At 35.2% G+C, this 26,042-nt stretch overlaps 1 protein-coding gene across 8 annotated transcripts in view; it reads left to right on the plus strand.

Annotated features, from left to right (window-relative positions):
- ANO3 (anoctamin 3) overlaps positions 1 to 26,042 on the plus strand; it is a 180,414-nt gene that overhangs the window by 101,880 nt on the left and 52,492 nt on the right. For 6 of the 8 annotated variants that reach the window (XM_061999070.1, XM_061999074.1, XM_061999075.1 and 3 more), the window contains 5 exons: positions 4,324 to 4,460; positions 15,765 to 15,917; positions 16,491 to 16,591; positions 20,108 to 20,152; positions 25,565 to 25,696. In XM_061999070.1, the coding sequence (XP_061855054.1) occupies positions 4,324 to 4,460; positions 15,765 to 15,917; positions 16,491 to 16,591; positions 20,108 to 20,152; positions 25,565 to 25,696 (568 nt within the window). Of the gene's footprint in view, positions 1 to 4,323; positions 4,461 to 6,310; positions 6,519 to 15,764; positions 15,918 to 16,490; positions 16,592 to 20,107; positions 20,153 to 25,564; positions 25,697 to 26,042 lie in introns of those variants that run through there. The other 2 variants (XM_061999077.1, XM_061999071.1) reach the window with 2 other exon arrangements.

Genomic DNA, 26,042 nt, shown 5'->3' on the forward strand with positions numbered 1-26,042 from the left:
ATGCTGGAGCAGAAGAGTGTGAGTCCTCCTCTGCAGAGGAAGGAGCAGCAGAAAAACAAACAAAAAAAGGGGATTAAGAATGAAATGTCCTTCAGATGACCTTCTCACTTGGAGTTCCATCCTCCCATTTGCAGTCTTCACACTGCAGTATACTTTTTTGCTTTTTCATACAAATCTTGCTTCCCCCCACTTCTTGCCTTCTTCATGTTTTTCAGTCTCAGGTTTTCAGGTAAACTCTAGATGTGCCATTTATTTAAACATTAATGTCAGCTGGTTTTAGCCAAGAGATTGGCAAACAGGGCAGAAATTATTTTATGGATTCTTTTTAAATATATTTGATCCTGCAGTGACGGAGAGATGGAAAAAGTCTTCATAAATAATTGTTACACTCTTTGCAAACTTTGCCATATTTTTACACTGACAAAAGGGATTTTGAACATTTCTGACAATTACTGTTCACTCTAGTACCTTACTGGATTAATACCTGCAGTGTAGATTAATTGAAAGCTAAATACAAATCTGCTCAGGTGAGATATTTCAATATATAAAGATTGATCAATGACCACTCTAGAACAGTGTTTTAGTAATTAGACCTACACAGTTGAGAATCTCATTAACTTCTTTTAGCTCTGAATAGAGGAAAACAAAACCAAAATCCTATAAATATTTAATAAAAGTAGCAGGCACTTGTAAGTCCACTGTTGTTTACAAATGGGACACTCCTGGCTCGTGTCTTTCAGATATACCCAGCAAAGCACAAGTGGGATGATATTTATTAACAGCAGAGAAGAGTACATACACTTGGGGAGATGGGCAGTGGTCTGAGGTCTGCTAAGGAGCCATCTTTCTGTTATTTTAGTGTCAAAGCCTGAGCTTCTAGAGCAATATGAACTGGATTTGGGTTTTTGGGTTTTCCTCTTGCTTACATCCTCCCCCTCCCAAAGTCAGCAGGCTGCTGGTAGTGGTTGGTATTAGAGCCAATCCAAGAACTACATGAGCAGGGAAAGCTGGCAGCTGTTTTCAACAGTAACAACCAGATGAGTTTTCATGGGCCAGGGAAGGCATGAGGGGAAATAAAAATGAAGTAAACAGTAGCTTTCCCATAGTGCAAAGGGAAAGAGCTTGAGGCAGCCAATGTTTTCTCATGATGTTTTATGGAGCTACAGCCAAATAAAGACTCTGTCTTTTCAACAGTACTTATAATACAATCCAAATAGAAAGACAGCCCATGTTGTTACTTTTGGGGTATGTTACATTAAAAACATCCTTGGGTAGTACAACTTCAGCCACGACATGTCAGGGATGCTATCTTGGTTTGGCTTGTGGCAATCCCAAAGGACAGTTAAAATGCTAAACCAAATAATAGGGTTTATGGAGGAAAGGATGTCAGAAAATAATGTTACTTTATAGACAAACATTACATAAAAATGTCATGGAAGTTTAGAAATTGCAGTTATTAAAGACTTAAAGAACAGTCAAGTTCAAGCTGATTTAAATCTTGTAAGTTTATTTGTATGGGAATGTCTTTTTCGCTTAGTGGGTGGGAATATTACAGAGGAGAGACTTCCTCTTCTGTTAAAAGTGGTGGGTAACATTACAGAAAAAGCACCTGGTCATAGAATCATAGAATGGGTTGGAAGGGACCTTCAGAGATCATCTAGTCCAACCCCCCTGCAGAAGCAGGGTCACCTAGATCAGGTCACATAGGAACTTGTCCAGGTGTGTTTGAAGACCTCCAAGGAAGGAGACTCCACAACCCCTCTGGGCAGCCTGTGCCACTGCTCCATCACCCTCACAGTAAAATAGTTTAGTCAATGCTATTAGTGGCAAAGTTTTATTCCTGTCATCATCTCTCAAGATCTTTTGCTAAACCCAACATATTTCATTCCCTATTCTTCAAATATTTTAAAACTAAGTAAATTTTCAAAAAGTTCAAATTAAGAAACAAATTAAGCCTCCTGAAAGACACACAGGTTGCAATTGTTCTTGCTAAACTGTTCTAGTATAGAAATATGATGCACTCCATTGAACTTTTGCTTAGAGTACAATAATTTATATTATAAATAATTTATATGCTTATTCAAGCGCCATGCTTAAAAGCTGTTTTAATCATCATTCCTCCCCTTTTTACTGTATTGATACTGCTGCTTTGTGGGAGAGTGCTTTAGGTGCATATATTAAGTCAACAGCTGCAGAAAGATACAAGCATTGTTAAATTTTAAACAAGAAAGGTACTTTTTTCATTCTAAATGTCTTTATTTTTATGGTAGGATTGTTCTTCTGACTACATGTCAGACAAGATAGCAGATAGCTCTAAATAGAAGGTATTTTTTTTTAGCAGAAAACATAGGCTACCACTTAAAATCTGTGTCCTTGAAAACATAAAAATGTTTAGCAGGTAAACATATGTTGAGCACTAAGGGAAAATGTTTCAGAACTTTAAATTGTTTAAATGAAATGTTATGTACTTTGGCAAAGGTTTCTGTGAAGTATTAGGTGTACTTGTAGTGTCTAATTCCCTAAAACTTCCCTCATAAAAATAGACTTTTTAGTGTAAGTAGAGTCTCTGGTTTGGCTTAAATGGCCTATCTAGGTGCAAGAGTTCAGGTTACATAGGCCTGTCTCTTCATTTTACTGGCTTCTATTGGAAGCTCTTGATCTTTAGTAAAGCTGAGAGCTCATCACATCTGGGCATAAGTCAAATCTGCAGCACTGCTTAAGTATCTTGGTTCCTTCTTTGTACACCTACTACTTGAAACCTACTTCACAGTCTTTTTACTAAGTTCATTTTTGTTGACCAGACACTAATCTGTATATTAGGTTAAAATATTGCTTGAAACAACTAAAACCTCTGAGTTTGGTGTTCTGACAATTAAAACAGGTTATTTCATATGTTAAGAAATCCTTTCACAGATTTACTGAACTTAATATCGATATCAGAAGTTACCAAGATCTCATTTTCTGTAGTCATTATGTAAGTAGCTAAACTGCAGAAAAAAAACCAGTTTTTGGTAAATGTTCCAATTTAATATTCTATCTCAGAAATGTTTTGGCTACATGAGATAACTTTGGGCTTTTTTTTTTTTTTCTAGAGTACTTACTGTGGGGAATTTAACTGAACAACTTAATGTAAAACACTTTGTTGTTGCAGATGAGCTTTTATGAATATAAAAATTCAGGAAATTCAAGATTGTGGTTCCCACAGCAACCACGGCTTGTTTCTTGGCTTCTATTTAGGGTTTAGAGTTACTGGGCTAAATGCAGCTCCCAATCTCCCTGACTTTTCCCATGTCGATGCAAAAGCTGAGATGAGAACTTGGCTCAGGATTTGTGGGTAACTTTTTTGTCTGAATATGTTTCTATTTCAAATTTGTCCAGGATATAATTGTGTGGGAATCATTATTCCATCTTTTTCATCTTTAAAGTATTTTTTTTCAAGACTAACCTTTATCCAACGTTGATTAAAACTTACATGGCCAACATTGTACAGACATTACCCCTCATTTTACTCCTACTGGGCATATATGGTAAGTATTGTCATGGAGAATGTGCAAGGAAATTAAGTATCTGGAAAAAAAAGTCTCCCTTCTGTTAGAGGATGTAGAGTGATTCAGAGATCTGAGACTTTCTAATTTGCCTGCAGTGGTGATGCAGAAAGAAATGTAATCCATGAGAGTGGATCTTAGTAAGCAGTGAGGAAGGTCCCCAGTCACCTGCAGCCATCTGAGGATACTCAACTAGGGTTTTATAGAAACTTTTGTTGAGTGATTAAAAATAAATCTAATGAAAAGGAAAACATTTTCTTTATGGTGTCAACTATCTACCACGACCATCAGATATACCTTTTAAAACATATTCTGAAGTGATCACTGCAATATTTTCATATGCAAATTTTCATGTATCTAATGATATTTAGAGGAATCGGACATTTCAGTTGCTTGCTCACATTTAAAATGTGTTACTCTGGTCTCCATCATGTTCCTGCCTATTCTAGAACACCTTTTAAGTCTCAACAATTGCGAGTTAAGCGCAAAAGTGTTTGCTTTATATCACTTTGTGGGTTTTTAACTGCTGTAAAGAATGTTGTTTTTATTTTGAGCAGTAATACAGAAACATTCCTATAGACCTTCTACTACAACCAGAAGTTTAAGAAAAACATGCTAACATTTCAAGTAAAAAAAAATCTGCAGAAAAGAATAGAATATAGATTATTGAAAAGTGGATACTTAAAAGGAATATTCAACTGTGACTGTAACAATACTGTTAGTTTCTTTTCACTGTCACTTAAATTGAACCGACTGTTTTCTTCTATTTTTCCTTCAGATGTAAGAAAGGAAAAAGACACATACACAGATGATTCAGAACATGGAAATTATGATGCTCGGACAGATCAGTCATTGCTTATTCAAAACAAGCTTAGCAGACAGAAAACAGAGCCTCGGACTAAATCATCTCTAAAGGTAACAGACACAAAAATTTAAAAATTGTATCAATTGTCAGCATGTGCTTAAATATTTTTAAAATCAGATTTTTAAGGGGTTATGTAAATGTCCATTTAAATAGTCATCTTATGGTAAAGAATTTAGATCACTCTCATATTATGATCTGACCTATGGAATCAGTGAATGGAATTCTCTGTGCCAGAAGCGATCCAAATAATATAGATTCAGGGATTCTAATGGTTCATATCAATTAATCTAACCATCAGTTTCCTTCTTGGAACAAAAATCATACTGCACAGAATTCAGGATATAGGATTACCAACATGAGTAAAGTTCACATCAGTAGGAAGGACTCAAGGTATGATAAGAGTTTAGAATAAGCAAGTTCATGTAGCAAATGATTAGTTGAGAGTGATCTAAAGTATAGAATTAAGCAAAATCCCCATAATACTTAGATACCTTGAAGGAAAGATTCACTTATGTATAGAAGAGGGTAGGAATATTTTCACGAACCTTACCCAATGCACTGGAAAAGGCATCTCACCAGTTAAAACTGACATAATATCTTCCTTAGTAATGACCCTAATCACCGTATTTATTTTCTACAGCAATTCATCCACTGTAATACCAAATATTTTTGACAGATTTTCAGTTCAAAACATGAATTTTTTCCCTTTTTTTCTGGACTGAGACACCTTTAATTGTCCTTTCCATTAAGTGTAATTGCTTGTAAATGTATGACAAATGACCTCATCTCAAGAAGTTCCAAGTAATTTTCTTCTTCAAGTAGTGTATTCTGCAGCACAATGTTGTTACCACCAGAATACTATTTTTTGGTATATAATGGCATAAATAATCCTCTGCTACAAATCTAGAAATTACTAAATTGCTTTAAGGTTCTGTGCTTTACATACAATGTACTCTTTAGTAGGCCATTATACCGTTCTCTCATCCATTGTGCCTGTGGCACTTGGTTTTAGCATTTAATGCATGTTTCATAAGAGTCACATAACTCTCGCAAAGCTTGTTCTGTCAGTCATGCTGATGATCGTTACTCCACGATTCTGGAACACGGGTAGAAGGTTGAGGTGATCTCACAGACTTCATTTCATGGGATTCTTTTAGAAAAAAACTTTACAATACTAAATATCTAATAAAAGGAAATAAAAAATGAAACCAATAATGTCAGAACAGGGTTATATTTTAATCTAAACTGTTGCAATGAGAACTTTTTATGTTCACAGTAATTTTGTCTGTTTCTGCAAGTCTAGCTGAATTAAGACAGAAACAATAATAGATGTAATTGATTGATTTTGTTGATCAGATAGCCAAAGTGTTTTATGTTAATTGTGGCCTAAAAGGCAGGAAAAATAGTGCAGAATCTGTGTAATTTAGACTATGTTATAGAGCACCAAATGCTTTTAGTAACAGATAAGGCTGCAAACAAAAAAAGATAACAGCCATTGTGCTAAAGCAAGATTCTTTTTTTCTTTTCATGTAAAATATAAAATAAGCATTAACTGTGTTTCCTCCAAGCCCTGTATACAGGACTGATAAAAAGCTTTTAGGCAGCCAATAAGCTAACTTTCTTTCTGTTTAAAGAGGAGCCTTGTATTTGTATGAAGTTTAAACAAAAAATGCATTCTGAATGTTTCAGTCTTCACATGTCCTGACCTACTGAACAAAGTGCTTCAGAGTTTAAAAACAGTCTTCTGAAGCCACATCTGGCTTTTAGCCTTGACAATTCCTTTTATCACAGCAATTACTCTGGAAACTTCCTTCTGCTCTTATACTGCTTTTGCAAATGAGGCAACCAAGCAGGATTCTCCTCCTGTTTACTGTCTGCCTGCCTCCCTCCACAGGAAAAAGGCAGAAGGGATTTAGATTAGCCTTATATTAGACAAGAAGGTCACTGTTTTGTAACTTTGAATTATTGTACAAGTGTTTGTGGCAATTAGTGGAGGATATTTAAGGGAAACTTTTTCCCCAAATGGATATAAAACTAGCAAAAAGAGACTTCTAATTCTTTTTGAGACTGTTGAAAGCCCGGAAGACTGCTCTACAGCTTTACAGCTGGTAAGTACTCCCATATATTTGGAAGAGAAACTGATCTATCCTGATAAAAAAGTCTCCTCAGTGTGACAAGAAAATAAAAATTAGAAATACTGCATTGGCAAAGCATACAAGGATAAAAGTGTATTATTCTCTGCTTGTTAATGATTCAAATTTAGGCTTGTTTTGGAAGGTTTGTTTTACACCTGAGAAACTTAGGGAAAAAATTGCTTAAAAAAGTTATCTGCAATTAACGTTTGGCACTATTATCTCTCTCAGTGATGAGCTGCTTGAATACTCTAGCAATAACAAACTTGACTTGCTGAGATGGTGATAGCGAATACACATTTTTTGTTTAGTTTTGGGAATCACATAGCTGATACATCACTTTCCATAGACCTGATTTGTATTGTTGCAGTTTTAAAGCTTTAAAGATGTCAGATAATTTTGACGTAGCATCTGGATGCCCACATTGATTTTGATAGCCATCCACGTTTCTTGTTTCCTTGTTTGTAACTCATAATCTTCTTTACTGTAGGCTGCTATCATTGCAGAATCCACAGATTTCATGCTGAAAAACTGTCTTACAGACCCATGAAAAAACTGTTTTCATTATCCTGTCAAGAGGTTGGGACAGAACTTTTTTCTGTAGTGTCCACTGACAGGACACTGTCAGGACAAAAGATAACGGACAAAAGCTGGAACACAAAAAGTTCCACTTAAACATAAGGAACAATTGTTTTTTAGAAGGGTGAGGGAGCCCTGGCCCTTCTATGGAGGTTTTTCAAAGCCCTCCTGGAAACATTCCTGCATAACCTGATCTAGGTGGACCTGCTTTGGCAGAGAGATTGGACTAGATGATCTCTAGAGGTCTCTTCCAACCCCTGTGATTCTGTGAACCATCTCTGCCACCTTTTAAGCAACTGCTGATGAGATTGTGTAGAAAGTGTGACTTCATGTATGTGATTCTGCTAAGGGATCTCATGCAGAGGCATGATGCCCACAAGAGGCTGCTGAGCAGAGTGTGGAATGAACAGTATGTGCTGTTGCAAGAGAAATGTAGCAAATTAGAAAATCTCTGACTGGAAAGTTGATATTTGAAATGTTTTAGTTTCACTAAGGAAGGAAAAGAGGCTTAAACAGGCTTTATCAGTTGAATAGAAAACAACATTGTTCAGAAAATCAGCAAAGTCAGTAGCAGTGAATTCTTTCATGTACCCGTTACCATCATCTGTATGGTGGCAAGACAGGAACATTTGAGAAATTCTACTTGCATTTCCTTTCATTAGCTACATTACTGTTTGTCTCTTCGATCTGAGCAAATTTTTATCGGATCAATTTTTTATCTAGATACTGTATTTTCCATCTGGCAAGGTTAAGAAAGCAATTTTAGAACAAAGTTCATATATTGTTACTTATGCGTTCAAGAACTATAAAGAAGTACTGCTTACAGAGTAGCCTAGTTTCCTGCCTTTTTCTGATATGCACTATGATACTGCATGGCCAGAGTAGCTTTGTGTTGGAGAGGATCTGAAACCATTTCTGTCTCAGTCTCAGGAAGTGTTATATAATTCCCAAGGAACTGTAAATAAGATCTTAAATAAGCAATTGACCAAAACATCTGGAGAGTTGTATCTAATGAGCTGGCCATATTGCTGGAAAACCATTATAATTTGAGTAAAACTCAGAATGTTCAGTAGGTTATTGCTGTGGTTATTAAAGGATACATCTATCCATACAAACCTGAAATGCATTGTTTAGGCATTGGATTCTTTGTGGTTTCAGACATATCTGTTCCTCTCTCTCCTGTAAAACTAATATGTTGCTTACAGAATTTCTTGTTGGTTTTGAAGACTGCAATCAATTAAATGTAATATCTGTAGAATAAAAAAATGTTCTTCCATCTTAAAACTTTATTTTCTGTACTTTTACAGGAATTATTTTCTGTTGTAATTTTTTCCTGTTTTATGTCAACTATTTTCAGAATTTCACAGATTTGTGCTATATGTTCTAATGCTACCAATTTATCCCTAATTTCACATGCATTGTTCTGCTAGTAATCCATCTCCTTCATACCGTGGAAGTCAGGCATGTGTGCTGAAAAGGAAGACTTGGAAATAAAAATGTTTTGGTGTGTGACTAAAAACAAGAAGTTGTCCTCTGCCAACAGTGTACTAAAAAGAATAGCAAAGTGAGCCTTACAGATAAGGAGTAACCCAAAAGTGCAGTCTAATAGCATAAAAATAAATACAGTTTAAAAGGAATGATAACAGATCAAATCATAATCCCAGAATAGACATGGTAGCGTGCAACCAAAGTTAACTTCATGTTTATGCTTCTAGTGCATGGCTCTCATGCACTGTGAAGAAGAAAAGAAAAAGCTCAGAAAATATTTCAGGAAATGCATGGAAAGTAGTAAATGAATATATCATAAAGGTAAAAGCTTTAAAAAAACCAACATTTAGAGAAAAATTTTCAGTGGTCCTCTCAGTACATTTTTTATTAAGGCCTTCCTATTAGACTTAAAGAGCAAATAGAGGTTAAGTATTAGAAATGGGAAGCATCTGCCATTACTGCTTCTTCATACAGTAACATCAGATAGAACTCCTCTCAAAATTTTGTATTGGATCACCTAAACCCTACTCTTTTCCTGAAGCAAAATGCCTTTTTCATATTATATACAGATATATTTTTCATGCTTCCTCTGTGAGAGTGAATAGAACAAAAATGAGGGAAAAAAATTCCTCTGCAAAGAAGCTAAAATAACTACTAATTCTTTAGTTCACTCCTGAAAAGTTTAACTGTAGTTTTATTAGGAAAGTCAGATATTTCTGGAAGTCTTTCTCCCTGTTCAGAGAACAGATAGGTTCTGCACAGTACAGTGCAGTATGAGCAGAAATACATTAGCATGGGTAATTACAGCAGCCTGTCATGTTAAGCAGGCTGTGTTGTCTTTTGATGCCCAAGATAGTCTGGATATCTTTGCATATGCAAATATGTCCCCAGTTTTGTTTCCTAGGTTGTTATGTCTGTGGTTATTTGCAAAAGAAAAAAGAAAAAAAACAATGAAACAATAAGTGGTTAAAATCAGTCCATCTATATTTTTTGAATTAAGTAACTGAAAAGATGAGTATACTAACTCATTTTCTGCCTTACCCATTCCAAAAGCCTTCAAACACAAAATGGTAATTGCTAACTTAGTCATGTGCTTAGAAAGTTTCACACAATGATTAACTTAGCTGAGTATGATCTTTAAAGTGTAAAAATTATTTTAGTACTATTTGACAGTCTTTTAGGACATGTTCTCAGCTAATTCTGTGTAACCTTTTTGAACTCCAAGTTGACATTTTCAAACATCCCTAAGCAAAGCAAGCGTTAATTAGCAATCTCACTTTTGTTCATGGAAATCAGCCCATGGTAGTTAGCATCAGGACTGTGTTTGTATCCAGAAAATACTTAAAGGTAAGAATTGAGTCATAAACTCTGACTGTATAAGCTAACCACTGAACTGAGTGGCACCTTTCAGTGTATTACTGAAGATATTAGTGCAAAGATCATGGCAACAGCATTAGGGAGAATTAGTAATTCAAATAAACAAGGTGGTTTTCATGAATCAGTCAGTAATTGCTCTACTTAATACCATCATATGAAGTTCTAAGAACAATAATCAATTGTATTGGAAAAAAGCTTTCTTTTCTGAGAAATAACCATTCTATTCACAGTTAGATCAGGGAAGCTATTGATGGAGATTTTGCACTTTTAGGTAGTTACCATATTGAAGAATTTCACACATCATACGTTACCTCTGTCAAAATTCCTGACCTAGTTCCTCAAATTGTTTCCATGGCTACTTCTGTTCTTATATATGATTTAATAGCCCTGAACTCTATTATCTCTATCTCTAAAACAGCTCTTACAAACCAAGATGTTTAAGGATACAGAAAACTGCTTTTCCTTGCCCCACCTCTGGTAACCAGCATGTTTTGCTTTATAAGCTTCACTCTCGCCCTTTCACTCTTCCATTTCAAGCTGATTTTCCTAGTAAGTGTACAAAGTGGTTTTTGAGAGGGCGAGTTATGGGGGTACACTATATGGTCCTGTTTGGGCTGTGAAACTCCATGCAGATAAACTTTATGGTGGTGTTTACAAAAGTTTTATGTGTCAGCAGTAGGTCAGTGAAAATGTTGTTGTTTCTTCCTCTAATGTTTTCTGGTTTTACAATTTTTGCCTGAGAGTTTTTCTGCAAAAAATACCACAGGTGAACTGGTGCTATTATGGAGTGGTGATGCTGAGATTCAGTGCTTGGATTTGGTGCTTCCATTTCCAATAGTAGCATTACTTTTTCTACTCTTGGATTCTTCCCTTCTCTTCTTACAGTTTGCCTGGAAAATAACCTCAAACCTAAACAAAACTAAGGCATTTGACTAAATCTCTCTTTAGTATGTTGCTTCATTATGGAAAGAGCTAACTAAAATTATTTTTCCCTAGAAGGTTTAGCTGTCAGAATTTGTAAGATGTCTTAGGGGGAGATGAATTTTGTTTTAAACATTATCACCATGAAATAAGAAGATTTTGGGGAGACAAATTTAGCAAATTTGAGATGCAGATTATAAAACAAGAATCCTGAGGCCCAGCTGCATACATCCATCTATCTTTTGTATCCCAGATACTAGTCTGTTAGTATATTTACTTTCCTTTACATAATTTTACAAATCTAAATTACACCACCCACATGGAAGAAAGTTGATCTTCATCTTGTCTACGGTAGAAACAAAATAAACATATCGTGCTGTGGGGGCTTAATTCTTGTGCACTGTATCAGTTGGCATCAGTTATGTAAGGGAATGCTCATGTTGTTGATGATGGCTAGAAATTTATGTTTTCTCAGTGTTCATAAAAATGTAAAGCTTTCTTGTGTTCTTTTTATAAGTAAACAATGGTCCTTAAAGTCAGAAGTTGAAACACAGATTCTTCACTGCCTGAGCTGCACCCCAATGTAAATTTATTTCTCTCTGAGTACCTTGGGTCAGAATAACTTGCTGAGTCCAACGTGGTCTGTACATCCCACCAGACAAGCACTCACATTGTTCTTTTATTGATGGTTTATTTACAACTAATGATTGTGAGGATAGGAGGTAAAGTAGATAGGAGTCCTGCTCATTTTCATTGACATTGCTGGCAAATTTCAGAAAACTCTAAAGCAAAACATAAAATACAATTACTGCAGGTCTTGTTTCTTGCTTTTCATTTATGTTAGATAATTTTAATGATAATCATCCAGATGAAACAAACAGGTTAGACAATTTCTTTTGTGTCAGACTTGATTTATTGGATATTGATAGTAAATTAGAATAAAATCTTTCATTAAACTAAACACATGTTAAATCTAATAATGCAGCTTTTCCTAGGCTAAATTCACACTGACTTACTTCAAATTTTTTCCTGAATAAAAATTTGCATATTATTCAAGCCAGGGTCAATAAAGAGATGCATTTAAGTAGACATTATGTTGATAAATTGCTTGAAATAAAGCTTCACAGGTTGGAATCTCAGTTGTCTGTACTATTTCATCGTATGAAACAATGCCAACGTGATTTAAGAGACCTCAAATGGCTTTTTAGTTAATCCCATAGAATAACTAAAACAATGCAAACTACTAACGGCTAGTTCCAAAAATTAGTCAGTGATCAGATGGGTACTCACTGAAGTTTAAACTTAAGATGAAAAAGTGGAATTCTGCTGATAATAGTCCCTTTGTACTATAAAGGCTGTTGTTAATTGTGGTTGAACATACAAATCTGAACTGCCACACCATGGTCTTCACCACATGCTGCAGAAGAATCTGTAATCTGGCACCTGCAGCAACTCCTCCACCTCCTTCACCAATCTTGGTGTCTGCAGAGTTGTTTCTCTCATATATTCTGACTCCTCTGTTCTGTGGCTGCAATTACTATTGCATAGATTTATCCCAGAGATGGTATCACTGTCGCTTACAGGCTCGGCCTCGGTCAGCAGCAGGTCTGTCTTAGAGTTGGCTGGTGTTCACTCTTTCAGATATGGGGGAAGTTTCTGGCAGCTTCTCACAGAAGCCACCCCTCCTCCCCATCTCTACCCCCCTACTCTTGCTATCAAAACCTTACCACACAAACACAACACAGGTGTTAATGAAATACAATTGCATGTAGCAGATAAAGCTGCCATGTGGAGTAGATGAGCTTGGGAAAGAAATAGAGAGGAAGAATTTTGAAGCACCGTCCCCATGTGAACCAGGGGACCGAGAACTGCTAGCAAGGAAGAGAGGGAGCACCCACAGCCCTGCTAGATGCTCTGGCTGCACTTAGGTAGCTGATGTCTGTGTCATATCTGTGTCTAAGAACAATGTAGTTTGTAATCACACATCCACAAGGAAATAAATAATAATTTCAAAATTATAATAATGAATGCACCTATAATGATTTTGTCAGCCACCAGTTACTTACTGTGATCTTAGACTTGTTGAGACTTGTCACTGTTTGAAGGCTAAGTGAATGGTTACAATAGATACATTGTATCTATGTTTGATTCTAAACCTCTGAATTTAGGTAGGTAATATATATTATTAAGTACCTTACAAATTTTCACTGGTATAAGGTGTAAAAAAAAAAGTACATCAATATATGACAGTGTCATTTACTCATATTTGCTTCCAAGTCACTCTTCCAGAATATTTGGTTTGATGGATGGGGTGAAAATTTGATGAAAGTTTAATCTACAGAGCAGAACAGTGGAATGAAGTCAATGGAGTTGAAATAGTTATAATTTCTGCAAATTGGGCTATTTAAATTAATTGGTAAGACAAAGAGCCTGTAAAACAGCTGTTCCCACTTTTTAAAAGGGCATTGCTTATTAATTAGAATCCGAAAAATTATTTCTTGAAAAATCCCTCCATGTTGTTTAAATCCAAGGGAATTCTTCTAGTACCACATTTGAATAGAAATGTAAACTCTGTTTCATAACTTTGCTAATTATTTGCATTAATCTTTTGTTTTACTTTTTTTTTTTGCTTGGATAAAGTGAGAGGTGTAAGAATGAATCAGAGATGTATCAGTCTGAAACAGCAGATAAATAATAAATGTGCTCTGCCTGAATGCCCATTGCGCTAACAGACTGATTCACTCCACTATGTGAAATGAACATATATAGATATATACCTTGACTTATACATTTAATGAAATTACAGTTCCCTGTTCTCTGTCCATATTATGGAGCTCCTTCAGATCAACTGAATAAAACACCTCTATCACCAGATAAATTTTACTGGCACAGATATTCCTGCTAATATAGATGGACAACATTGCTTAAGAATTGCACTGAAGTGGAGTTAGTGATGCCAGTAGCATTGAAGTGAATCAGTCCTGAAATCGATATAGGTCAGGTTCACTGCACAATTGTGGTCAGTGGCTTCACTGTTGCACATCTCAGCCTATGATGGTAGGTATTGCAAAAGTGGTGTGAGATGAACTGATGGAAAATTTCTCTCTACTGTCAGCACAGCTTATTATTTATTGACTAGTAACCCCAAAGAATTCTATTTGATGCAGATGAACCTGAGGGGATATTTGCATACTGCTGTTAATCAAATCTGAAGATAATCAGTTACTTTAGAAATGAAGACAAAAAGGCTAGAGATAATAATCCAAAGAAACAGAGAAGTGTAGTATAAAAAGATAGATTTAATTTGCAGGATGTCTGTACAGAAACTGTATGAGCAGAAATTGCATAAGTCAAATTCCAGATTTCCTCTTTGGGGTAATTTTGGCTAGGCTTTCTATATCTGATTTTACCTGCTTCATGCTAAATGGAAATAAAAGAATGTATAAAATATTAGAAATTAATAGAGGACAGGTTCTGTTATTCTTCAACAAATTTTGGTTACTATTTGATAAATTATTTTCCTTATTTTTTCAGTGGTATTTAACTTAATATCTTAAAAGGAATAAGAAAGGATAACCTGGAGTCAAAAGCCAAGCAAAAGGAAAGAATATTTCCTGTTCTCAGCAAACTTCCAATTAGGATTGGAAAATTATTATTTCTGTGTCTATCCATTTCTCATAACTATTTTCCAGTTTCCATATTGTTTCTTTTGGTTACATTGGACATCTTCTCTGCCTCTGTTCCTCTTTTCTCTAAATTTAGAAGTCTGACTTCAGTTTTTAGAATTTCTTTTGCTGGTTTGTCATCTGTGTAATTGACTCTGGATGGATTCTCAAATTCAGGTTAATCACAATCTATAATGTATTAGTTACTTTAGTTCATGTTACTAAATACAAAGAAAGTTTCCAGTAATGTATATGAGAGTAAGAAAAAGCTTTCGTGTAGAAACATGTAGCTAGTATTTATATTGCTGATATCATGCAATAACATTCGGTTCTATTTATCAATAGAGAGTGTGACTGTTGGATACAACTTTTAGAAATATCATAGCAAATAATCCAAATAGAATTAATTTCTAAGATTATGAGCCTGTAAGTTAAAAGATGCAACATTCATAGATTTCTGGCCACATATATATGGGTGTAATGTATCTTCCTTAAACTAACATAGTTGTATTGGACAGTTGGTTTGCATTAAAATGAACACTGCATTCTCCAGAAGATGATGATAGTTTCTCAGTTTACCTTTTCAGATTTCAAAATCTTCCTAGTCTGACACCAGTTGATATAGTCACTCTCTATTCTGAATCATGCAAAACACAGAATGCAAAAATAGCTTGCAGCAGCAGCATGTAAAGCAGGGGTTTCCATATCAAGGTCAGAGAATCTCTTGTGTTTGCAAGCACGGTAGGAAGGAACTAGACAGGATTTAAGCATTGCTAACATGGCATTGAAAAGCACGTCAGCTAGAATATCCAGGAAAACATGCCAATCAGTAGCATTTCTTTTTTAGTTTTTTCGATTTCTTTCTCTCTTGGTATGTTTTTTGCATAAAATTTATCCAGATACAAAGATGGGAAGCTTGGTGTAATTTACTTGCCTTTGATTTTTTTAATTCCTACAGGAACGTAAGGATTAAAAGTTCACAACAATTTATACCACACAGTAATTATAGGGTTTTTGTCCAGATGAAGTAATGTGATGCATATGAACTGCCTGTTCTTGTGACTTCTCTAGTTATTCCTTCTGCAGACATGTGGACGTACCTAGGCTTTGGAAATGTTGTGCTGCAAATACAATTTGTGATGGAACTCTTCATACTTAGCTTATTTTTCCTTTTGTTTCTCTCTTTCTCCAGGCTGATGCCATGGCCTCATCTGGACTCTTCTTCAAAGATGGCAAAAAGCGCATTGATTACATCTTGGTCTACAAAAAGTCAAGTCCACAGGTAGAAAAAAGAAGCACATTTGAGAAGAATTTGAGAGCAGAAGGGTTGATGTTAGAACGAGAGGTGAGCCTTGTAGCTTATTTAAAATCTGTTTTAGAATACTGTCATGCTTTTCACTGAGTGGTGAAAAACACTTGTATAGAGTATTCCTTGAAAATTTTTTAAAGATCTTAATTTATACAGAGATCATATTTGTAATTTCATAGCAGATATCACAATTACTTAACCATTCCCATTTTGGCAGAGTGGGACCTGCAGCCCTCTCTCAGCTGTTCTTATGTCTCTAACAGCTGAGCACTCTTCTTAAATGGGAGACATACAGAATGGTCTTCAGTTGGCTTATCTAAGATGATTTTGAGGAGTTTTAAAATTATCTTATTTATTCCATGTCAAAAAAATGCATCACAAAGCCTGTTGCTGTTTCTGCTATGTTTGAGATCTGTCCTGGAGGTTCCTTTTGACAGTTACTAGTTTCATGTTCATTTTCCTTTGTCAAGCTGAGAGCACTTAAAGTGTTTTCAGACTTGCGTGACCACTTCAGGCCTAAAAGCAGACCCTGAAGAATGCTTTTAGAAAGGTGAATGCCATAGAGGCTTGAATTATTAATATGTATTTGTTTGTTACCTCTCTTTGCAGCCAGCTGTTACAAACAATGATATCATGTTTGTTAAAATCCACTGTCCGTGGGAGACACTGTGCAAATATGCAGAAAGAATGAATATCAGGATGCCTTTCAGGTATTGTGGAAACTATTTTTAAGACATTTGTAATGTAGCGATTAATATTAAAAGTTCATTACTTATGACCTTTGCTGCATTGTGGCCAGGGATGCTTTAACTTAGTGAGCTGATAGAGAAGAGAAACAAATAATAGGCACTTTTCACATTTACCTGTGGTACTTCTTTTCAAACTTACCTTCCAGTCAAATTGAGTATATTTTTTCAGAAAATACTATTAGTCATTCACACATTGTTTATGATGTCCTTGTCAGAGTTTCAGATTTTCTCCATCTGAGTTCAAGTAGTCTTTATTATTTTAGGGTATTTCTAAGTGTTACCCAAAGGTGGATGAAATGACAGAAACAGCTGATGTCTTCTGTGTCTACAGTATAACATGTTGGCATATTCTGAGTAAAATGTGATACCTTTATTTCTCAGTCCTGTAGCTTTCCCTTGGCTGAATAATGAACTGTACTGAATTCCTTGTCTACATGCTAAATAAATTTTGTGAAATGTTTTTTCAATAAATATTTGTTAATCATTTTTAGAACAAGTTAATATCTCCTTCAACATTACATAAGATTTTAAAGGAGAAAATGTCCCTTTTTAAAATGATTAATAATGTTCTTAAATTTTTTTTCAAAGCTTAATAATATAGTGTGCTGTAAAGCTCATCAGGATTTAAATTGGTAGCTAGATGCCAAAGCTGTGTGACTCACGGAAAATACTCTTGCAACACTTTCTCACTTGAATCGCCAAGTGCTCCATCTTTCATTTCTCTGCTGATTTCAGCTATCGCAATGTGGCTCTCTTGCATTGGTCCTTAGCCAGAAACAGTCATCCTGAAGCATCCTTTCCTCAAAGCTTCCTTCAAACACCCAATTCTATACTGAGTTTCCTCATCATGCCATTAAGCCTTTGAAGTCCTTTCCATTAAAAAAAAAATGTTCTGTTACATTCATTTTCCATATGTTTGAGAATATTATTATAGTGCCATTTCAGCCTCCCTAGTTTGAATAATACTTGTCAACGTTTTAAATATAGACCTGTTTGCATATGTGTGTACACACAGTTAATCCAAATCCCAATTCAAAAATAACTCTTTCTCACTTCTGGTACTTGAAGTCACAAAATTAAGATAGGATTTAGCAATGGCTTGAGTTCTTCATTCATTTTAGAAACCTCATAAGTCAGTAGGGCTCTTTGGGGAAAACAAAAGGACTGGTTTTGTTTTTCCAAAGTGTCTGATCTATATTTCTTTGTTTCTGGACTGTTCCTTTAGCTTCCATTCTCTTACTCAGTTCAGTACACCCAAAGTAGCTAAAATGCTCAATGTTGCTGCTTCACTTTGTTGGCAGTTTTGCTGTAGAATGAAATATATTTATTTGGTAAGAAAAAAACCCACAACACTGTCCACCTATACCTCCATAATATAACTGTGAAAAATAGTAAAGTCATCATCATTTCTTTTCTATTAGAAAGATTTTAATAGAAATGTAAATGGAATTGCAACCTGAAACTTTCATGAACATTTCAAACAAGGTATTTCTTTATTTTCTACACTTTTAATGCTGTTTTATTCATATTTTATTAAATTCTACTTTATTATATTTTATTATCTTTAAATTCTATTTTATCAATAGAATTATTAGACAGAATGAGAACTATTTCTCTCTCTTGCTGAAAATTAAACTACTTTCTTCTGACCTAAGAGACCACCCAGCATCCCAGAATTGGTATTATACCTAAATGCATAGGCACATTTCCCCAGAGACATTCAAAACCCACCTGGATGAGTTCCTGTGTGACCTACTCTAGGTGGTCCTGCTCTGGCAGGGGATTGGAGTAGAGGATCTTTCAAAGTCCTTTCCAACCCTTAAGATTCTGTGAATCTGATATTTGTAATATGCATCATATATGTAAGATAGATGGAATCTCACTGTGTCAATTGAAAAAAAGGAATTTCATTTCAACATTTAAAAAGCCCAGTGTCTGGTAATCACTGTTGTCTTGCATATGGTTTCAAAGATTTATGTTGGCATCAAGGTTAGATCATGACTGAATTATACTTTTTTAACAAATTATATCATTTTTGTTAAATATATGGTCTGTCAGTAGAAATGAAACTGTATCATGTATTTCTGGAACTCAGACAAAAGTTCAATTTTGTCTATGCCTTTAAGTATTTCTTGTGACACATCTTGTGCGTAATGCATAAATTAGTCGTATCTGTAGCTTCTCTGGACTCCATCTGTGCAAAAAAGCTAAGAGCAATTAAAGAGATTGAACACAGGGTTTTGTTAAAAAATGTTATGTCTGAATATCCCTTATTAGTTCTTCATTGCTTGGTTTAAAATTCTGCCTAGTAGTACCAAGTGTCAGGCTGTCAGCAGATCGATAGGAACGTAGTTTTCCAATTACTACATATTTTCCAGACAATATTTCCATCTCACTCCTTTTAATGTATTAATTTCATTCTTACTTTAATATAAGTAATGTACTTTAATTAGTCTCAAATATTGACCAGATGGGCAGTTGCAGATCTTGTTAACTATGTATGATTCTAGACTGAGAGGTGATGGAGAAGTATTCCCAGTAAAAACTCCATTTTTGTGGGGATGGAAGGAGGATAAAATATCAACTGAAAAAAAAAAAATGTTAAACTTTTATAATAATGTACACAAACAGGCAAATTTTAAGTAGATGAAGAGTGAGGAGCAAAGCCCTTGATGCTCAATCACAGTCTCCAGGTGAATGCTGTGGTAAAGATACAGATACACCGAGAAATCTGCAAGGTTGAGGCATTTATGTGGTTAACATATGACATGAAATACTAGAAGACCATAAAACAACCTGAAAACCTAGAGGTGCAAAATCTTACAGCAAATGATAACTCTATACGGCTTCAAAATAACTGTTTAAAGAAGACTTTATTAGGAATTTCTGATCTTGTCTCTCTATGAGCAGTGAAGAGTGGAGAAAGAACTCTTAAGTATAGAAGTTGTTGCAGTCAGTACAGCCATGTATTGTTCCTTCTTCAGTTGGATGCAGAATGTCAAGGGAAGGTGATGATATACCACATCAGAGAATGAAGATGGTATTTAACAACATTAAGTGCTTATAGTATTCAATGCATAGAGTGCATAAAGTTTAATAGTATGAGAAGCTTGGTGATTCTTCTGAAGTAAATTTTACGAAATACAGTCTTAAGAAAGACCACAAAGAATGAATACTGTTGAACCATTGAACCCTGTCTGATGAGTGTCTTGTGAATGAATGATTGATTAGTTCTTATTATTAGCTACAAATCTAAAATTTAGTTTTGACTTGGGAACAAATTTCAAACTTGAAAATATGTAAAATTATAGCATTTTAATGACTTATTCTATTTCAGATGCCTTTTTTAAGTGTTTTCCACCTTCTGTCTATGAAAATGCATGGATTTAGAATGTCTAGTCTTCTTTTATGATGTATATGTCCTTTTCAACTGTCTCCTACTTGATTATTCTCAGCTGATTTTTACTGTTCTTTCAGGAAAAAATGTTATTACACTGACTGGAGGAGCAAAACCATGGGCAGGTTGGTGGGTGATGTGCAGCTTCTAATTTTGTCAGTCACCCTGCTAAGGAAAATCCATTTGCAGTTGTAAATTTATCCAAGAACCTTGGAAAATCAGACTATTTTCCTGAAAACTCAAAATATGTTCACTCAAAGTGTTAAAATATTCATATGTAATGAGATACAGTACTTTAAAACTTTACCAGTTCTCACTTTAGAAATGCAAAAAATATTTATTCCAGGAAAAAAAACACCAACAAAAAAACCCAGAAAGGCCTTATCATGACAGCAAAGATTTAGTACTGCAGTTATCCTGTGGCTGTGTCTGCTCTTACCAAGGCATATTGCTTTAGCATGAAAGATGCTTTTGAGTGTATGTCTCAGATTCTGGTAGTCAGCTGTTTTCATAGACATGCAAATAGAACTTTTCATCCTGGTGATCAGGACTAAATCAACACCACACATCGAAGGCTGTTTTGAATTTTTATTTGATAGCTGTCAGGATAACTTGGACACTGCAGTGAAAGCTCTTTAACTGTCTGTGAGGCAGACACATGCAAACCTCACCTGCAGCTGCTGCTGTTTTTGCTGCTTCTGTCAGCTAGGAGAAGGATACTAGAGGCCACAGCAGCAGGCAAAAGGAGCCCTGGGGATCTTGCCAGGGAGAGCAGGGGAGACTGAGCTCTAGTCAGACATAATGGTGCCTTGTAAATCCTAATTACCTATAGAAAAGATATGAAAGTTTTTACATGAGGGAAATCTCCTTGAAGAGTTTTCTCTCTTGGGTTTTCTGGAGATGAGGTTGCATTTTCTTCTGTTGATACTTTAGATGATGGAGAGCTCTCATTATTTCGCAGGAACAATTTAAGTAGTCTCATGACATCAGTTTGCAAGATGATCAGTTAACAAAAGTAGACAAAGCACTGTTGAATAGTAAAGTGAGAAAAATTGAAATGTATATACAGATAAAATACATTGAAACAAAACAATCTATGACATAAATTTACAACTGCGTTTTCTTCTCTTCCCAGTCATTCACATGCTTGCTCCATTTTAGTGTGCATTATCAAAAATATAGGTCATGTGCTTTGTAATGCAAGAGCAAAATCAACAAGCTTAACTGCAAAATTGTCTCATTTCATCTGTAATCCATCTGGTGGGTCCTAGATATTAAATAAATTTACTTTCCCTACTTAGAAGGACAGATGCTTGAGACATGCAACTGAAGTTTCACAGTACCTAGGAACCATGTAATAAACACTTTTCGTGCCAGATTGGCTTTTTCATTTCAGACAAATGCTTTTACCTGTGATGTACTTTGTGAGAATTTGGAGCCGAATATTTTTCTGAAGATTTTTTTTCTGGTGCTTTATTTAATTCAGTGCACAAAGGAATAATGGGGGAAAAAAGGGAATAAAATCCTTACAGAAAAATGCAAGCAGACTAAACTTGCTGACATACACATCTCATCATTTTAACTTCTGCTACTGTCATTGTTTCTTTGCATCTTACAGCTTTTCAAACTGAACTACTCTGTAATGTATCAAATCTCTCATTAATATTTCAAAGTTTTATGAAATGGAGTTTATAAGAGCTACAATGAATAACTGCATAAAAATCCTTGTATATCAAAAGTAAAATTTTAAGGCTATAGACTTTCTGTAATTAAAGTCTGAGGTTCTACTAGTCTAACACTAGTATATTAGACCCTGTGTGACATGTACACTTCTCTTAATTGATTTAGATGGCTATATACTAGATGTATAGCATCTATATATTCTTTCTTTATGTGATATCTATTTTTTGTACTTAATCCTATGAAGCTTGAATTCTGTTCCAAGGGCCACACTATAGAAATAATTTTATTGTACTCCTTCAGAACAATATTTTCAAAGCCTTCAAATCTTTTCAACGGAAAGAAAGTTGCTAGAAGTGTAATATGCAAGTAAATAATGTAGATATAAAATATACAACCTCATCAACACTTCTGAGTACCTGAAGGGTGAATGCCAATTGGATGGGGTGACACTTTTTTCTGTAGTCTCCAGCAACAGGACTGGGGATAATGGGAATAAGCTGGAACACAAAGTTCCACTTAAACACAAGGAAAAACTTCTTTACTGTGAGGGTGAGGGAGCTCTGGGACAGGCTGCCCAGGGAGGCAGTGAAGTCTCCTTCTCTGGAGATTTCCAGATCCACCTGGATGTGTTCCAGTGCTCACTGATTGAGGGGAAGCTGCTTAGCAGGGAGTTGGACTGAATGGTCCCCAGAGGTCCCTTCCAAACCCCCTACCATTCTATGGTTATCTGAACTCCAATTTAAGACTGAATAATGAATCAGTCTAGTGCCTACCACATCACACATCAAACACTCTGATTTCATCATGGGTAAGAATGACATTGAGGAAAAGAGAAGTAAAAGCCTTAGTATGCAACTTCTCTCTGCTCACTGAAATGTTGAAATAAATTTGTACTTGAAAGGTTAGAGAACCTAAAATGACTTTGTTTGTTAACTTGAGCTGCATTAAGTTTGCTTTTCAAGGACTTTTAAAAACTTTTTGATTTCAAATTGTACACTGAAGTGACATATTCGATATCATTCCAATGATCAAGTACAGTATAATTTTTTCCTTTTTTGTGCCCATATGTGGAATGTGCCAACTGTAACATGTTTCCTATTACAAAACATGGAAACATACCTCATTCATGTCATTTAGTAGCATGTGGTTAACAATTCTGGCCCATCCTGAGAGGCATAAACACTGAGAAAACTACTTGGTGATGACTGCTGTCAAAAATACCTAACATGACCAATGGCAGTTGCTTAATTCTGATATCTTGTTCCATGACTCTGATCAGAAAATTCCAACTCACCTATACTGTGTTTCTTTGCATTGTAGTCTACTGAGTGAATGAAATATGGAAAGATTTAGGGTCTATCTAGTTCTACAAAAAAGAACAACCAAGCAAATAGAACAATGCAGTTGAGCATGTCACAAAATATTAAATTTTAGAACTAAGAATATATGTTTCAGAATACTATCCCATAGTCCCAGGTGCATAAAGTTACAGAAGTGCCAGCTGGAGTGATTTCAATATTAGCATACCTGTAGTAGCAATCCATATCTTTGTAGCAGTGTTCCACTGGGACATTTTTGGTCTCGTTGCATGAACTCCTGACTTCACCAGACCAACTAGCTGCTTTTATTAAATAGACTACATTGAATAGATTAAAACAGGAATTTGTTTAAGCTGCTACTTTTGACCTAAAAAAACCCTCTAATACTAATACTTAGTCCTATGATGTAGGCAAAAATTAATCTTAAATTTATTTTCACTCTGAATGAAAGTTCCCTGAAACTTCAGCTGTTTCTTCAACTCTAAAAAATGTGAACTGGATATTTGGTTTCTTTGTTTGGGGTGGAGGGATATACTATTGAATTACCTATGCCATCTGCATGCACTAAGTTTTGGAGGGATCAACCATAAGTGATATAATGAAAAACGAAGCACATCTTAGGCAAAAAGTCTTTTTACCTCAGAGGACAAATTGCAAATGTAATGCAGATGTAATTTTTAACTTATTCCAGTCCAGCTCTTCCTTGCTTTGCATATTGGAAGGAGCAGACATGAGTTGATTTGATTTCTTTAAGATAATTATCTACTGGTTTTATAGATTTTTGGAGGAGGAAAATGACATAGAATTTTTATGTAACAAATTTTAAAATAGTTTCATAATAAAAATCTGGAATCAGATGCATTTTCCTGTTTTCCTTCCTGATGCATCTGCATATTTTCCTCATTAGAGAAAAGCCTGTCATTTGGCTCTGAAAAAAAAAAATCAGCATGTGTACGATGGAAAAAAGATTAAGAAAATGAAATGCAAACTGTACTTATATACACAGCATGTAACTTTATACTAAGAGAACTTCTACAGGAACTAATAAAGATAATCAACTCACATGGTAGGGTATTATTCAAATAAAGGAGACACATAAGAGCTACATTTGCTTGGGAACTGTTCTGTGCTTCAGTTTTATGAACATAGCTATGTTCTTTGGCTCATAATGCTTTGTGTCAAATAGAGTGGTGTCCCTCAAGTTCAGTACCAGTTACATACAGAGTGTGCACCAATATCTTGGCAATGTATAGCAACAGGAAATTTTGGGGAACCTTAAATGTAAGTGTAAAGTTGTGATTTACCACATTTTGATCTAAGCCACATTTGGCTTAGATTTCTATCTGACACCATGTCAAATAGAGGTAGAATTTTTTTTTCTGATGTTGATAATAAGAGGTATATTTTTACAAAGATCACTTTGCTGCCTGGGAGCAACTTACTATGTCATCACTCATTACACTTAATTACAAAATGAGTAGCTGTGCTTCTGCTTAGCACAGGGAATTAAATATTCACCTCAGATAAAAATATCTAATACTTAGCTTTTCACAATTTTGAGGCTATAAGATATATATATGCTTTATATATCATGCATACATATTCATTAAGACCCAAGTTCCACTTTTCCTGGATCTCTGATATTCTTACCGTGTCATAATGTCATGCCCATTTAATATGAGACCTACTCCTTAAATACCCATATTTCATTGCAGTTGAATATGAAAAAAATACATGTCAGCAAGGAGTACAAAATTGAAGTGATAGGGAAGTAACTTCTAACATTTGCTTGGAAATTAACTGCACTTCGTCAGATTTACCCCTGTATAAACTGTGTCCTGAAACACTCCATAGGCAAGCTGCCAGGAGAAGAAAGCCGTTTATGTTACCAGTATATCATCTAATTCAGGATACAAAAATTGTGGTTTAGAATGTCAATTAGGGGGTCTTCTCCAACTGCCATATAACCATATCTCTGTAACATATTCTTTAATTTAGTTGCTCTTTAGGAATACTGTTTTGTAGGGCAATATCAGCCCTTGGATTTCGAGGAACATTTTTCAGGGCAAAGTTTTACTGAAATCAATAAATCATGAAAATTTGATCCAAACCAATATTGTATTTACTTTCAAATTTTAGGAATTTTAATGTCTAAGTTGCCAGGCAAAGGAGGGAGGAGGAGTCACAATTCCCATGTCCAATGGGGCTAGAGAAAGTAATTACGTTCTTAAGAATAGCATCCACAATTCTGTCAGATGAACTACCCTGGAAAGTTGTTTTCTCCAGACTTAATAATTCAGTTTCATCTCAAACCATAATCCTACTAGTTTTAGGATGAGTTGTACTGGAGTGAAGTGTGCAAGAGAGATCCCAAAAGCTGTTAGTTTTGCTTTTTAACCCTTTTTTTTTGTTGTTTAATGTGGAAATTTCCATCTTTCATTTCATTTCTAGTATGATGTCACTAAATATGCAAAATATTGAGAAGGAAATAACAAGCAGGTGAGAGTGTGTAAATCTGATTTCTTATTGTCTCAGTTTGCAGAGGAACATGAGAGAGCTGAAAAGCTGGTTGCCCAGAAATCCAATGAAGCTTGACAAGGAGGCCCTACCTGATCTGGAAGAAACAGATTGCTACACAGCACCCTTTAGCCGTGCACGCATACACCAGTAAGTGCTGGAACAGGAAAGGCAGCACCAGAGACCACAAGGGTTTTTTATTTTCTCACTTCTTCTAAGCAAGTGCCATAGAGGCAACTGTTAACAGATGGTCATTGGCAAATAGCCAATATCCTATTTGATGTTTTTAATATGTTTTCTCTTATAGCCAAAATCTACTCTCTGTTACTTGCTATTTGGTGGTCACTCAGTACTATAAGCAGAAATTTGCCTGAAGAATGAAGGCTGCCTTTTTGATTTAATTTTTCTTCCCATTACGTTACAAAATGCAAATACTCAAGTTTACTTTGCATAATTACATATTTTAGCTAGGCAAAATCTGAAGATAGCCGTTGAA

The sequence above is a fragment of the Colius striatus genome, chromosome 7 (genome assembly GCF_028858725.1).
Source record: "Colius striatus isolate bColStr4 chromosome 7, bColStr4.1.hap1, whole genome shotgun sequence".
Taxonomy (NCBI): domain Eukaryota; kingdom Metazoa; phylum Chordata; class Aves; order Coliiformes; family Coliidae; genus Colius; species Colius striatus.